General features: G+C 38.8%; 1 protein-coding gene across 4 annotated transcripts in view; it reads right to left on the bottom strand.

Moving 5' to 3' along the window:
- Positions 1-13,311, bottom strand: part of LOC146557001 (alsin-like) — a 33,451-nt gene extending 20,140 nt beyond the window's left edge. For all 4 annotated transcript variants that reach the window (XR_014888893.1, XM_085248681.1, XM_085248680.1 and 1 more), the window contains exons 1-17: positions 13,088-13,311; positions 11,086-11,262; positions 8,695-8,855; positions 8,387-8,611; positions 7,745-7,935; positions 7,401-7,433; positions 7,116-7,316; positions 5,902-6,002; positions 5,617-5,810; positions 5,358-5,445; positions 5,036-5,217; positions 1,887-2,055; positions 1,547-1,643; positions 1,096-1,173; positions 707-928; positions 359-530; positions 71-266 (exon numbers count right to left, since the gene is read on the bottom strand). Coding sequence is in view for 3 of the 4 variants with exons in the window: in XM_085248681.1 (XP_085104807.1) it covers positions 71-266; positions 359-530; positions 707-928; positions 1,096-1,173; positions 1,547-1,643; positions 1,887-2,055; positions 5,036-5,217; positions 5,358-5,445; positions 5,617-5,810; positions 5,902-6,002; positions 7,116-7,316; positions 7,401-7,433; positions 7,745-7,935; positions 8,387-8,611; positions 8,695-8,855; positions 11,086-11,105 (2,330 nt within the window). In the remaining variant the exon portion in view is untranslated. The remainder of the gene's footprint in view (positions 1-70; positions 267-358; positions 531-706; positions 929-1,095; positions 1,174-1,546; positions 1,644-1,886; positions 2,056-5,035; positions 5,218-5,357; positions 5,446-5,616; positions 5,811-5,901; positions 6,003-7,115; positions 7,317-7,400; positions 7,434-7,744; positions 7,936-8,386; positions 8,612-8,694; positions 8,856-11,085; positions 11,263-13,087) is intronic.
- Between the last annotated feature and the right edge of the window lie 3,618 nt (positions 13,312-16,929).

Raw genomic sequence — 16,929 nt, forward strand, 5'->3', positions numbered from 1 at the left:
TGTTCATGTTTTCTTTGAGGGAATCACATGATGGGACTTTTGTTTGGTGAGACAAAAAAACCCAACTCACCTTTTGTATGTGTCAATGAAATACTCTGTGTGTGTCAGCAGGGGAAGGGTAGTGACATCACAGCCCTGCACGTTATGCAGGAAGTAGGTGAGTGCTGTGGCATGTTGGCCAATCAGGGTGCTCAGCTGAACAAAACTCTCACAGAGAGAGAAGAAGAGATGAGAGCACTGCTCACCCAACACTGGACACAAACTTTCTGCAGATGAGAAAACACACACACACACACACAAACACTAATTTTAATAAATGTTTTAATTAGGCAGAACGAGGCAGTAGATGCTCTCTGACCTCTTTTACGCAGAGGGGTGAGGAGGATCTTCCTGACGCTGCTGCACCAACAGTACAAGTGCCTCTCTCTGGAGGCCAGCTCGTGGATAGCCGAAATAAAACCCATGACATTGTGGTCTGCCAGCACCGCACAGCTCTGACCTCCACTGCACACACTGCTAACGTAACCCATCTACACACACACAGCAAAAACAAGAGGGTAACATTTAGGTTACAATTACAGTCAGAGTTAGGCTGGTGTGAGTAAGAACTTCCATCTCATAAATATGTTCGTGCTTTAGCGGAAAAAATGCTCCACCCATCATTTTCCTTACTGTCTGTGTTAAGTTGCGCTTTGGACCTACAAACCTCAATGCAGAAGGGCAGCAGGGTGGGCATGACTGTATAACGCTCCACTCTGTTGGGTGACCTCTTGCTTGAGCTTTCACTCTGGTTTAGCCTCTCAGTTTGCACTGGCTCCTTCTGTTGGCCGCAGTACAACAGGACTGGCTGCACACAGTCTCCATCAGCCAGGAGCAGGGTGTGGCTCTGACCGGCTGACAAGTCCCAAACACGAAGCCCATCAGACAGCTATGGTGGTCCACCCACAACGAAACAGAGTAATATTAGGAAATGGATGGTGTTGCTATGTTTTCCTACATTAGCGAAAATAATAATCTATGTGAATGACTAAATCTTTGGCTAGAAGTGTGAAATGTGTGAATTAAATTTTAAAAAATGGGATGAGATTTCTGTACCTTCACCTGCTGAGGGACAGTGACGGGGCTGTTCACGTGGCCGAGTTGTCCACACATGTTGCTGCCCCATGAGTACACCTACAGCACAGAAGAGATGAAATAGGGGGTGAGCATGCACTTACATACAAGTAATGCTTGAAACTTGAGACCTTGAAAAATAACATGATTAAAGTATCATAAGACAGTTAATTACATCTTATTTTTAAGATTGAGTCACAAATGTTGATGTTTAATTAGGATGTCTATTAGCATTTTGTTAAAGCATAACTCATCTTTCTGGACTTCTCATTAAAACATACAGAAATGTTAAGCTCATCTCAGCATGCAAGTACAAGTAGCAATATTTAGTAGGGTAAGGTCTCCAGAGCTTGGGAGCATTTAATGTCAAAGGGGGTACTTAGAAATGGCACCTGTTTGTCTAATCATGCTAAGTGTGTGCCGTTTTTGTTACCTGGCACTGAGCAGTGAGAGCCAGTGAATGGTGCGAGCCTGCAGCAACTTTGATCACTTCTTCACCTGTTAAAGACTTGATGCATAGAGGCTGGAGTCTGGACACACAAACACAGTTCACTCGAATCTTGTGGTTATAATTTCTTTCTTTACACATTTCCAACTAATTCAATTGAGCATTTCATCCCAAAAGGTTGTATCTAATTGTCTTTTAATGTAATTCTGTTCAATTCACCTTTAAATAATAATTATGCTTATTACATCATCATAGACATATCGTAAATACAATATAGACATTTTAATTTTAAATATCACTGTTACACTTTATTTTTGGTCCCCACCTGGCGAGCTGATCTCCATGACCAAGTTGTCCCTCAGAGCCACGGCCCCAGCTCCAAATCTCTGTCTCCAGAAATGGCAGGCCATCTTCTGCCTCCTCTGGTGCTCCAGCCGGAGCCCCACCAGCTGAGAACGGCCTGCAAGCACAAGGGTGTCGCCTCCGAGGAGACCCTAACGGAAAAATACACGAGCAGAGTAGAGTAAAACTTTAATGTCCCTGTGGGGGAACCTGCTTTGCAGAGAGTAGTCCATGTATAAAAGATGCTTGGGATTCAATATGATGGTTTGTCGTTACATTAAGACTACCACACCAGCAAATCACAGAATAAGAAAGCATTGACTGAATAAAAGAAAAAATACACTAGGTGAGGACATTCAAATAACTGAATCCTCACATAATTGTCATATTTGAGCATTTATCTATATTGTAAATTGAGTTTTTCATTAAAATTACATAACTCTAGTACAAAATGTTTTTTGTCAATGTTTCAGAATGATCTTGAAATCCTAAAAAAGCCTAGATGAACTTGAGCAATCTTTGAGTAATATGAATGTTATTGCTACAGAATACAATCTGCAGTGTTTCCCACAATCAGCTGAATCAACATAGCTTCAGGATGGATCCATTGAAAATGAATTCAGACTGGCCAAGGGGCGACTCAACAGATAAAGACGCCAGTATCTCCCAATATTTTGAGCATAAACTAAGGAAGGGGATCGTTATTGCTTGTGAAAACAAACTTTCGTGGCTCTTCTGAGATTTTAAGAGATGTCATTAATTCAGAAAATTCAGTGTTTATGTCTTCTCTGCAAACAAACTGCATCAGAGTTCAGTGCAGTGTTATTGACCATGCTACATGAGCAAACGCAAACAAACCGCACCCACAAGGGTTTGCATGAACACACCCTAACGACTCACAGAGCTTCACTACTTCACTGGAATCAACATGTGCCACCTTGTACCTACAAAATACTTAAACTAACCGGGAGCTGAGTCAAGCTGTTGAACCAGGATAAGCAGGCACAGAGCAGAAAGTCACAACATCAATAAAAACATTCTGCTATTCAATATATCTAATATATTATTATTTTTTTAAACAAGGCTTTTCAGCAAAAACCTAAAATGTCAACGTGGTTTTCATTTCTGCGTCGGCTGACGAGACACTTTCATTTTTACGCTCCTGAAACTCCTGGAAAACCAGAAACTGAGAGTCTGCCGGCCCTTGTATGGCACAATCAATGTATTTCATACAACCCTTATTAAGTAAAGTTATTTGAAATCATTAGCACAGTCATCAGAAATTACCAGTACTAGTATTGGGATAGAGTTATATAGAGAGAGTATAAGGTGTTTGCTAAAATGGGAAAACTGTGTAAACTTGAATCCTAAAAAAATGAAGAACTCTAGGTCTAATTCCACTGAAAATGCAACATGAAAAAGTGAACTGAAATAAACCCATTGCGGGTTTACTTCTTATTCTATCAGGTAGTGAAATTGGAGAAGCAAAAGTATGTGGCACAATAATCCATTCATCTCGATTGTGTTGTTTTAATAGAGGCTAGAAGGTAACGTTTTAATTAAAATCTGATAAAATGCCTGTTAAAATATTCTTATCATATTCCAAAACAGCTTTCCTAAGATCCTCTGATCCAAACAAAACAAATTTATTACAGGACACCAAATGTAAAATTAGATGTCCAGCAAGCTTTACAACATTTCATGACTTATTACAATAAAATTCTCACAAAGTTCTTTCAAGAGTTGAGGGCTAAAGACTTGGTTGAATTAGGTTACGCGAGAGTGTGGCACTTACTAGTGATGATTAAACTTAAAGGTAATATTAAAAGTAAGATGATTAGTAATGCATTATTATATCTTCACAAAGACAGCCAAACAAAATTAGAAATTGTGTGGGTGCTGCTCATCGAATGTATGTGATAAACTGATCATCAGCAGCTGTCACCACCTCTACAAATGCAGAAGTTTTGGCAATTTTCTGGTCTGGAGCATTCAGTTGTGTGTTAACACAATCCCACAATCTTCCCATGAGTGGACGTCCCAAGGAATTCACCCAAAGGTCAGACCATGCAATGCTCAGATAAGTTAGGCCTCAGTTAGCATGTTAAAATATTGCGTTCATGAAGAGCGGTCCAAAATTCCTCCACAATGATGTGAGAGACTGATCCAGTCATACAGAAAATAGTTACTTCAAGTTATTGCTCCTAAAGGAGGTTTTACAAGCTACTGAATCATGAAGTGCCCTTAATTTTTAAGATGGCTGCAAACAGTCCTGTGAAAACTTTCTTTGCCCCTCCTCCCCGTACACAGAGTGGATCAGGCAGAGGGCCACTTGTAAATGAAAGTGACCCAAAGTATGAGAACGGATAACCCAAATAATCTCATACTCTGCAAAGCACTTACACATGTCCCCAGTAATGCAAGGGCCAACACTGACTGGACTGGACAAGCAGTTGTCAAGATAAGCACAAAACAGGTAGATGTACAGAGAGATTTCTCAACTTATTGGTGAGACCAAATGACATTTTCAGGCTACTTGAATGTCATTTTTTATAGAGATTGAGAAATGCTTTAATAATGAAAAAAGATATATTCAGAAAGCAAGAATAACCTTGATTGACTTATCAGTTTATTGAACACATAAGCTCAAGTTTTAAAAGATATGTTGGTCTTAAATGCGTCAAAGTGAAATGCAAACACAGGCAGGAACTGCGCTGTGTGTTCTGTTGCAGGTAATCGACAAAAGTGCCAGATAGCGTATAAACGTGTTCAGTCCATACTGCTATATTTGACTAATTACTAATGTAAAAAGTTAAAATTCATAATCAAACACAATCCTAACAGCAGTTCCTGTAGTTCCAAAGCTAGAACTACAGGAATTACCTCTTGTTTGTTCATTTCAAATACAAGTACAGATGCAAAAAACTAACAGCTGTGGTTTTACACAGAATCAAATGGTGTGTCTGTTTTTTTGTTAATAGCTTCTCAGTGTCTTGATGAAAAGCTATGCTAACAGTCTCCTGGCTCCATATTTTGAGTTTGGGGAATCTTCTCATCTCACTCTTGAAAGTAAAGTAAATAAGCTCATTTCCCAAATGTACAGTTAAGCTGTTCACACCCTATCATTCCTACCGTGGGTGGGTGTTCCAGGAAGCGAGCTTCTCCTGCTCGTTGCCGTTTTCCCCTTCTGGTGTATGTTTGTGAGACTAGAGCTCTTCAGTCCCTGCAGGGACGGCTTTTCCTTCTCCAGACAGAGTCGAACTTCATTCAGACACACTGGGGAAGAGGAGTGTGACCCAGACAGTCCACTGTTACTGTGGAACAGAAGGTCAAATGTTAAGCTGCTAATACCCTGAAGATAACAGACATCCTGGCAGGGCGTGTATCTGCATTAGTCGACGATTATTATTCATGCTTTGCAGTTCTGGGACACGGTTTTGAAACACAGTCTTACTTGTGCATTTGTCTCTTTGTATTTAAGTCATCTTTGTAACTGGAAGTCAGCAGGTCAGAGGAAGGAGTTGAGGAAATGCAGCTGTCGTCTGGATAGAACAGATAAGAGAAGAGAAAACATTACAGAAAGCAGCAAAAAACAGCAATTGAAAACAAAGGAATGAGTGAAGGATGAATCAAGAAGAGAAAAACAGTCAATTATATTAATTGTTACATTAAATGATAAATTTCAAAACATCGAAGAGACGAATATCACAAACCTGAGGTGTGGCTGCTCAGTGAGTCAGTGTCTTGTTTATCTAATGACTGATCAGAGAGTTCCTCAAGGAGATTTTGCAACTCCAGGTCTTCAGAGAAGTTCTTGTTGGTTCTCCAGCCTGACAGCAAGTGCACTTTTGGGCTGCCGTCAGTCTCTGTTACACTGTCAGTTTGACCCTGAGATTCAAGGGTTGGGCTAAAGTTTTCCAGTGGAGGAAAGGCAAGGAAAGACAACTATGAGAGTTAGGAATTATTTTTAAAATTAAGTGAGTTATGTAGTAACGTACTGTTTAGTGTTAGATTTGCTGTCATCAGAACCAGGACTGCTGCTTGCTGATGTTGCTCCAGCCCGGAGCCTTCGTCTGGGTCCTCGAACTTGGAAAGACGTCTGTGAACACAAAATGACAAGGGGTATCACACATTGTTGAGAAAGCTATGGTTCCTGATTATGTAAATTACTTGTTTTTAGTCAATTTTCAACAATTACACACCTGTAAAATGTTGGAACTGGACATTATTCAGATTAACAGGATGTTGAGGCTTTATATACACTCACTAATGTGATAAAACATCATGATTGCACCGCCTAACACACTGTTGGTCATTTACATGTCACCAATAGCGACCAACAGTGTGTTAGGTGGTGACACATTCAGTAGTGACCCATTCAAATAACTCTGCTGCAAGGGAGGGAGGGAGGAAGTGGCCTTTTTATGACCGGTCAGTTTCCTTCACACTTCCTGACTGGCAGCTCTGATTAGCTGTGCCGTACCTTTTTTTTTTAAAGCTACATTTTTATTTTTTTATTTTTTTACATTTTTACAAAAAATAAATAAATAAAATTCAAGAAATTACCTACAACCATATCCTTTTTGGCCTCATTACACAAGTAAAACTGAACATCAGTATACTTGTGGAATGTATGCCAGAATAACTCTCACTGTTTAGAGTTTTATTCCATGCTTCCCACTTGACCTGGTCAAAATTAGCGGATTTGGACACAGAAAGAATCACAGATAGAAGATGAGCCTCAAATTAAAATGTAGTTATAAAGAAGAGCTTTCATATGCTAGAACTTGTTTTGACCACCCATGCCACATGATGGTGTGACTCTTTAAAGTTCACCCCGTGTATTATCAGAATTTAAACATACAGGGCACTGATGCTTGTTTCTTTTTCTCTACATTTTTCTACAGAAACTGTGATGTATCCTTTAATATTGATGCTCCAAGACAGTTATAGAAAAAAGCTGAACAAAAATTATATTTTGGCTTGAGATTGTGATAATTGTAAAGTGCTCACATTTGTTTTTAAAGACTTCAAAATGCGTTTCTCCTGTACTTAAAACTCCTATATGGAATTAATGGCTGCATTCATCTTATTCTAGAGTATTCACAATAATTTGCTCTACTGTTGTAAGTACTGGCAGTTATTTTACAATTTGTGTAGTCCCCTTTTCATTATTGTTCTTTTACTTATTCCTGTTTGTATTTTTATTTACCTCTCCTTTCATCACTTCAGTTAACTCCACTCCGAGTGGGCAGTAATGAGAATCCTCAACTGCTGAGAGCTCCTCCCTTTCTGTCACCGAGTAGTGGGGTGACTGGCCTCGCTCCTTCTTCTTAGGGGCATGCTGGGTATTATAGTCCTGAGGAGGTAACCTGCGGACAAGAGCCAGGCTGTGGTATGCACCGCAGGCCACCTGCAGGAAGAAATACAGCCAGTAAAGCTAAAACAGAACATCACAGCTTTGGAGGTTTAACATGGCAATGAAATTAGATTTTACCTGAATCACATGTCTGCCTGCCAAGTGTTCCACCTTTGGACACAGAGGATAAAGAACACAAGAGTAAATGAACCATTTCATAAATTAACTAATACTTTAAAATGTCTAATATTATTAACATGTACTGAGAAAACGGTTTAACCATTTACACTCGAGCACCTATTTTCCTGTTTTGTGATATTTGTATGAGCTGTATAAATAAATTAGTAGTGACACTTGTTTAACTATTGCTACAGCAGTACTTCATGTCATTTAATTCATTAACAACTTACAACTACATTTAACAGGGAAGGTTTTTTAAATCTTCATTCATATCTATAACAGGAAAAGAGTTGTAGTATTACCTTCTGTGGTTTCCCCACAGGGAAGGTGTTGGTGACCAGGCCGAGTTGGCAGCCACTACCCCACGCCCACAGCTCGTTCTGAGCTGACAGAGCCAGGCTGTGTTCCCGTCCACAGGCAAGGTCCACAATTCGAACCACCACTGGAGGAACGACCTCACCGTCCACCACGATGACAGGACAAGGCTCTGGAACTGTGGGGTAATTTTCTGTTTCATTTAAATCATATTAAGCCTGACATAGAAGTAAATAAATGCCTCTTTTTAACTGTTTCATCTAATTTAACAAGTTTTTATTTGTCAACCTCATATCTACTATCACCATTGGTGCTTTAAAAATCAGTTTTAAGGCCTCATAAACACGTAGCTGGTAAATTAATATCAGCATTTATAAAGAACGTAAATAAAAAAATAAACCATGTTGCAAAAAATGGGAGGAAGCACTGACAGAAAATGGAAGTTTCACAACAATGGATAAAAGTAATGAGAAAAGAAAGTGTTGAATCTCTGACAAAGAACAGAAGTAAAAGATAAGCGAGAAAGAAGCTGACGGAGGTAGTGAGGAAGGAGGGAAGTTACAATGGAGAGCAGAGGCTGAACACAAGGGTAAAAGTTAGGAACATTCAGAAGAAAGGTGTTAACTAACCGGTGATGTTTGTGACTGTACCCTTCTCTGTTTGCCCACACTGTCCTGCAGTATTCTCCCCCCACATGTAGACGCTACCCTGCTCGCTCAGTGCACCGCAGTGGAAGCCGCCAGCAGCCACACGGACCACCGTCTTTCCCAGCAGAGAGACCTCTGGCACCGGAGCAGACACGGGGACGCTCAGATCCCTCCATAAAAGCTCTCCAAATGAATACACCTGACCACCTGAAAGACAGTAACATCTGAGAAGAAATGCAGTGATGAAGCATAAATGAAAGTGGGGCCTTCTTTACTACAATCAAACTTACCCTGTGCGAGCAGGAGGCCGTGGTGTTCCCCCAGGGAGACCTGCAGCACGGGCCTGGACAGCAGCACCCTATCTGGACAGAGCTGCCTGCTGTGGCCCGCTGAATGCCAAACATGGAGGAGTCCTCGGTCTGGAGATGTGGGAGCCTGCTCATCTGCGAGGCTGCAATGAAGCGTGAAAGATTAAATAAGCAAGTCTTAATAAGTCTGTGCATTCAGATGTGATCAACCTGAACAGATTCTCCAAATTCTGCACCTGGAAACCACTACTGCAGAGATTAGATGTGGTTTAGTGACACAACTTTGAGTGACAGATGGATTATATTCCATCACATCCATCTGTCAAACAATAATTATTTGCTCAATGTCTGCCGGCCCTGACACGCAATTTAGTTTTGAAGTAGACGAACAAGTCTGTGCAGCTTACACAGCCCTCATACTGAACTAGACACAAATATATGACAGGATTGGGACTAAAAATTAGCTTAGGGTATAGAACTTGTGGCATGTGGCACGTGTTTATGATATATACACATGTTCCTGTACCAATAAACAATAAATAAACAACTGAGTATAGGCACACCTAGTAAGGTTCTGATATTCCTGTTTGTATGTAATCAAAGCTGAAAATGTTACAGATACAGGATTTCTGAGTATGTTACAATAGAATTTGTTTCTCTGCACTTTAATGGGGAACATAATTCACAAAATAGACATCATGTAGTATTCAATAACAGTGGAATTTACTGACTGAAACTCTAAATTAATCAAGATTGTATTTACTGAGGGCACGGTCAAGGGAGCACAGACAAAGGTATCTCCCCCTGCTCACCATCAGCTTTAAGGCACTTCAGCACTGGCATTACTTTTCAGACCTAGAAGCTCTGTCTATTCTTTTTATACAGTACAAAACCAAACCAAAACTCTCACATTATTAAAAAATGTACTTCTGGTATTGTGTATTTTCTGTGTGATTATGAAATGCACACACCACTGTGGGAAACTTTTGAATAACCCCTCATTTCTTCATATTTTACTTTCAATAAGTCAGACTTCTACATTTTTTAAAGTAGTCTTAAGCAATAGTTCTTCAAGCTTTCTGGAGATCTCTGAATTCTTTTTCTTTGGTCATTCCAGTCCCTGTATCCGGCCATTTTAAGATTAATGCTTATTTGGTTTGGTTGTTAAACTTACCCTATGAATCACTAAAGTATTAAAAAGGCACCTAACTCAAGAGATGAACCATGGTTAGGGTAAACACATAACAGTGAAACTTGCCAAAGAAGCAATTCTTAAATTTCTATCTTTATATACTCTATTACAAGCAGCCTGGCACAAAACACATCATTTGTTCCAGTTTCTTTATTTGACTCTACAAAAACATTGGAGGAATCACTAGCTACACTCCATGAGACAGGAAGAGGAAATGATGGATGGAAATTACTGGTGTGGTTTGCAGGGTGGAAGAGCAGGGCTTTGAGGAGCTGGTTAAAAACATCCCAGGTAAAAAATATTGTTTAGTCTGTAACAATAGTGTGCAGCTTCTGAAAAAGTTACAAGGTTAAGTTAATTTATTTTTTCATTTCTACATTTTAATTTAGGTAGTCTGTAATAATAGACAGCATCAGAAAACAAGGATGCCCATCATTTACTTACAGTTATGAATGTTGATGCCTGTAATCATCAGTAAAACCTTGTTCAGAGCTTGTTTTCCTCTATTATCAGAAATATCAGAATCAGATGAGAAAATTGAAGAGCAATTCTCTCAGTTCAAAAGAAGACACAGTCACTCAATAAAATTTTATTTAATTAATATAAAGAAATGAGGAATGACTCAAGACTTTTGCACAGTGCTGTAGTTATAACCATTAGCATAAAAGTTTCACTTGAGCTGTAGTGGAAATGAAATTATAGAAGAACTAATGTTTACTGGAATACTTATTTACTGAACAGAAAATGTTCAATAAGTAAGGTTTAATTAAACTTTAATTGTTATTGTTTTTGAGTAAATGTCCACCAACAGTGATTTTTTTCTTATGTTCTCTTCTATGACTTTCAATATCCCTATGAAAAGAGCATGCTTGTTTACATTTCTGTATTTGTGAATGTCGATATATGCCCATTTGTGAATATATGGAGCTAATGAGAGCTTAATAAAACACACAAAAAAACTTGTAAGTTGCAAAGCAGTTTCTCTTAGATTAATGGTATGAACTTTGTGTTTTAATGTACATAAATAAAAGCTTAACACACTGCTTGAGAGATTGTCCAAGATTAAATGAAGGCTAAAGGTATAAAGGATCTTGCTTTTATGTTCAACATGTTTCCACTTAAAACAAGTTTCTCAGAGATTATAAAGCCAAGGTCTGCTGAAAGCGCTCCTATGTGCTTACCTTGCCTCTGGAATCTCCATCACTTCAGGCTCCCCATTCCTCAGTACACTTATGACACTTGTATGTTCATTTCTTCAAAGCTCTTCTTTGTTTTCCCTCTGAATGACTCAGCTGATAGGAACAAAGTGAATCCTCTGTCCTGCTGCAGTGCCTCGTTGGTTTATCAGGCTCCAGGGGCTTATTTGGTACAACAACCACAAAGACACATTCAGTTTATCACTTGATGCAACTCTGGCATGTACCAAAAACACTTAAGTCATTATGTCAGTTGGTTTTCTCTGGTTCAGATGTAATAACATGCAATAACATTTGTCCCAATGTTTGCATATGACTGAAATGTGGTCAAGAGCTGTTTTCCAAGGCATTTATTTACAATTGTCCACTATTCAGGTGTAAGTTTTTAATTTCTTTTTTGTTTATGGCCCTTTATGTGGCTGCACATAAAGGGACAATAACCAAATCTGTAACACAGAACAGGGTAAAATATATTAGAAAACATTAACACTGATTTTCAGCCTCTTGTGCAGCACCCTGTACCCTAATACATCACTTTATTACATGAAAAGTGACATGGTGAAGGAAGCGATATTTACATAGATCATGTATCACATAAATCCTGTTCTTCAGTTTACAGGAGATATACTCTTTGATGTAAACATAGTTTCCATTGATCAGGTTGTTAACAGACTTGATGTTTTTGATGTAATCACAGTTTATCCAGGTTCCTTTACTGTGGTCTCAGAGTACTGACATGCTTAAAGTATCCTGTCCTTGACACTTTGTCTTTAAAAGTTCACTTTTAAATATTAATCATTGTAGCCTCACAGAAAGAAGGTCCTTGGTTTGAATCCACTGAGTGAATCCAGAGTAAAGAGAAAGGCACCTGTTTCATTAGGCCTCATTAGGCCAGCCAAGATTTGCTGACTGAGTCTATGTGGTAGCCATGAGAAGGTTGTTCCCCTATGACAATGGGGACTCCAGCCCCCCCACAGCCACAAACTGGATAAGCATAAAAAGATTGATGGGCAAACAGAACATGCCCTATATCCATCCTATTTATTATGTTCTATCATCATTGCCATTTTCTAGATAATAAAGTCCTAAAGAAAACTACCTGAGCTGGCTGCTTTGCACTTTTATGGGTATATCTGGTATCTGGTAATATGGCTCTATCACTATGGACTCTCGGGAGTGAAGCTCAAGCTAACATACAATGACCCATGCTTTGAGTCCCTAAAATAGTTGGATGTCTGATCTCTGACAGAACTTGTGGAGGTCTGTAAAAAGCACAGTTTGGCAGGTAGAGCAATGATATTATATTTACAGCTTCTGATATCCAGAGGACATAATATTCTTTAAAACAGTCCAGATCAGGTGAATGGTATTACAGTTATTAATGCCTATTATGGACAAACACATTTTCATCCAAATTCTGCGCGAAATCCCCCACTTTTATATTAAAAGAGAGAGCCTCTTAATATTATATTTTAAAAAATGTGACGGTGACTTATGAACATAAGTAACTCTGCTTTTAACATTAACTTTAGCTCGACTTCTTAGTAATTTCTTTCTCAAAATTTGCCAAACATTTCACCTTTGGTTCTTCACGGCGATTAAATCACTTATATACGAAATACAAACACATTACAACGTTGTAATGTGATCATCGTTAACTAAAATCGATGCTTTTACATTAAAGGTCAGTTTAATATGACTACGTGTTTGTTTGTTTTTTAGCTCTATTTACAAAACAGTGGCGGCAACAAAACCCATATCTAATCTGTCTAATAGCTATCTAATCTCGGAAGCTGTTTACTTTCACAGACTGACAGCCATGCTTCTTCTGTCACAGAGTAAAGACAGAAACAACTGTGATCATCTTCATTTTTTTTTTTATTCCCCTGACAGAATTTCCTACACTATCTAAGAATACGAGAGAAAAGCGAATAAAGAAGTTGGCTAGCTCGATGCTACAGCTGCTAAAGAAGCTAACTAAACTCACCGAGCGCCCGTTTGAAGTCGGCGGAAGGCTGCGGAGATTTGTGCTGCGGTCACTGTGAATAAATCCGGAACTGTGTCCAGGTGTCACAGGAGGGGCACCGAGCTACGGCATTTCTTTTTAGATTGTTATTTATTCAAATCAGTGCAGCGCAGTGAAAGCAGAAGTGGTGTGGTTGTTGTTGGGAGGAAACTCTGCGATGGCATCCGTGCAGGGACAAACTTTACAGCGGCGACTCACCTGTTGCTGCAGCACGCGAAAGAAGCTCTAGTATACAGAAAGAAAAATAGGGTCTACTGTAGCTCTGTTTCCAGAATGCAGTCTGAATGGCGTATCATCTTTTTCAAATCCAGTTATCTGTTTTATGTGGAGACTCATGAGTGCCAAAATGAATTATAGAAATACAGATTAAATAATTAATTAAACGTGACATCAATTCATTGAAATGTTAAATAAGTAAACAAGTATTTTATTAAATCTTTTAAATTAAATGAATAGCTATTTAATTAATTATTAAATATATAATTAATTCTTTAATTCTTTAATTCATTTTGGCACTCTGGGCCCTCCACTATTGAGTTGCCTAGGCATGTCTAGAATCTGGGCTTGGGTTGCTACTGGTCCCACCTGATGTATAACCAGTTCTCTTAACTGGAAGCATTTATATTGAATATTCAGGTATTTGCACTTTGAGTATTTGTTTTTTCTGACAAGCTTTTACTTTTACTGCTTACATTTTCAAACAGACTAGGGATGGACGGTAATTCGTTAATGCACTAAATTCAGTAATTACATTAGAATTATGTTATAACTTGTGTTAACAAAAAGGTCTTCAGTTATCTGCATGCTGGATGGATAGAAATGAAAAAGCTCCCATCAAACAGCATTTTTTTTCTTCCTGTGTACTTGATTGATAATCAAATGACATGCTAAGTAACTAAAGCTTTAAGATAATAGAATAAGGGCCAGAGTTGCTAAACAGAATAAAATAGCATGTGAGCATGATCCCCAAATAGTTCCAATAGGTGTGGTTAGTTTTACGGGTGTTTCAAAAAGCTGTACTATTTTCTTATCGCATGTCATGGATCGCTGTGTGGCAGGCAGGAGGAGGACCCAAAATGCAAAACTCACAGACACGGGGATGAACTCAAAAATTACAGCTTTAATGCTGGAGAGGCAGAACGTAGGAAATACAAAACTAAACTGGGAAAACTAAATACAAAGCTCGCCAAGAAACACAGGGAAGAACACACACAACATGAGGGAGAACGCGACACAGAACTGAGGGAGACGCAGACATAAATACACGGAGGGTTAACGAGGGAAGTGGGAGCACACGGGGAACACAGGTGACACTGATAATCATAACAAGACACGGCAGGAGTGAACACCACACTGACGGGAGATGGGCAAAGTAAAACAGGAAGTACAGAGGTTCAGACAGGAGGAGAGAGAGCACGGGGAAAACACAGACATAACGGGCTGGGGAAAACAGAATAAACACAAAGAGAGACGAGGGCTCATGAATACACAGAGGGGCACACAGGGGGTAAGAGTCACGAAGGGAACACACTTGGGGAACAACACACCAGGGCAACTCAGGAAACATGGCCTAAATAAGGAACAAAATACAAAAATACATGAAAACTAAGAATACTGGGCCAACATGGCCCAGGACCATGACATCGCAGGTATAATATCAAGTTCAGGTAGGACATGCTTTTTTCAGCATTTATATTAGGACAATTAGCAGTAAGTTGCTTGTTGCTGACATTAGTAAACCAGTTTGTACTCTTGATTTAAATATTTTCCTTCTTATATTTTGCACTTTGAGACAGTGAAACTCAACTTGCAACAGGATCAGATCTTACACGCAATCTCGTCACTTTGCTCTCTTTAAAAATAGTACTTTTTTTGCACTAAAATCCAGTTTGTTCTGGTGCAGTGCATTAGTAAATCTACCTCTAACTCTATTATGTGTATATGATATAATGCTAGGTTACACAGGGAAGTCTGTGTGGAGTCTCCCTGTGTTTGCATGGGTTCTCTCTGCCCACAGTCCAAAGACATGCATGTTAGCTTAGTTGGTGATTTCAAAATTGCCTTTAGATGTAAATGGTTAAATAGATGTCTGTTTCTCATTGTTGTCCCTGTTGGTAGACTGAAAATCTGTCCAGGATGTACTTCTCCTCTTGAGACAACAACTGGATAGGTGCGAGGCTTCCTAAGACCCTGAACTGGGTGAGTGAATAAGAAAAGGATTTGATGTATTATAGATACCAGGAGTGTATAAACAATTATAATCATATCAGGTGCAAAATAATTCATAATAATGAATCAATACTTATAGTCTCATGATATATAATATAGATGACTCTGGATAACGTATGATTTTACTTTAGGAATAGTTTGATGCTAGTTTTTTTTTTCTATTATTAGGCTACTCAAGAGTGTAAATATTTCTTTCACCACTTTGTAAAACAGCTATTCCATATAATTTTTAAACTCTTGTGTTGTGTAGTATTTCTACTCTGCTTTTTAATGTCTGGTTACATTTTTCTGGTTTCCTGTGGATTTCCCCTGCCTTGTTTTTGCCATGCCATCCCAAATTAAAGAATCCTGGAAATGCTCTTGTCCCTTTTAAATAGTTTCCTGGAATAAACACTGGGAAAATATAGAACACGGATATGATGGCAATTAGTGCCATTATAGGTTAAAAACATGAACACCAACCATGAAAGCAGTTTTGCAAGGGGAAGCGGTACTATTGAAAGAATGCAAACACAGGATGTCTAGATTAAAGTGGCATATTTATCAAAGAAAAATACAACATTTGATTATAAAACACATCAGGCACATTTAGGTGCGACACATCACCTAAACATACAACAGAATAAGTTTTAGCCATCTAACTGCATGAAGAGGCTGTTGGAAAACAATTAATGTTCAGGTCTGATGACGCGATTCCAAAAACTGATCAAAAAAGATAACTATAAGTTGTTCCTCGGGTGAATTTAATATAATTAAATAGCAAGACTAATGCATATGGATGTAAGTGCAGGCCTCAATGCTCTGTGTTGCTCCTCATGTGGGCTTTCAAAAAACAGAGGTCTTTGAGCTGCAAATACATCAACCTCTCAACTGGAGGTACAACTTTACTGCAAGCTGCATATTTACAATCACCTGGAATAACCCCATGCTTTAGCTAAATTAAAATTACACATTTGTTTTGGTAAGTGGTCATTTGTTACACAGTATCTGTTTGTATTGTACCTCAATCCTGTTTGATGCAGTGCCCTCCAGAGGAGGCTTTTTTGAGCCTTTCCTTCAGTTCATTTAAAACCCCTCATACAGTATTTATGACAAATATGTTGCTTCACAACTGTGGTTCCTCACGAGTCATTCTGTAACAAATCCTTAACTTAACTGTGGTGTTTTGTGTTTGTATTTTAAAACTTTCAACTTGTAGGCTATGTAACAGCATGCCTCCCTTTCTCACTTACACTCACAGGCAACAGTGTTGCCAGCGTGTTACTTTAAAACACTGTGACGCATACGAGTGACCTAATCGCTTAATTGTGGCTTTTCCCTTCCCTTCCCTTCCCTTCCTTTCATTTCCTTTGCTTTCCTTTCCTTTCCTTTCCACGGGGATCTTCACAGCTACGTTTTTTTTTTTAAATCCTAGCATGATGAGTCATAAGAAGTCTGTTACGAATACTCAAAACAGTGCTCAATCATTTTTAGCTGTAGACACTTTTTTTTTTATAAACAATTTAAGTAGCATAACACCCTTTCCTTTCCTTCCTTCCTTTCCTTTCCTTTCAGCCATGTTCGTGATCAGCTCT

This window comes from Mchenga conophoros, linkage group LG16 (genome assembly GCF_057382185.1).
Source record: "Mchenga conophoros isolate Kocher_MC1m ecotype Shallow Benthic linkage group LG16, M_conophoros_male_GT1.1, whole genome shotgun sequence".
Classification (NCBI taxonomy): domain Eukaryota; kingdom Metazoa; phylum Chordata; class Actinopteri; order Cichliformes; family Cichlidae; genus Mchenga; species Mchenga conophoros.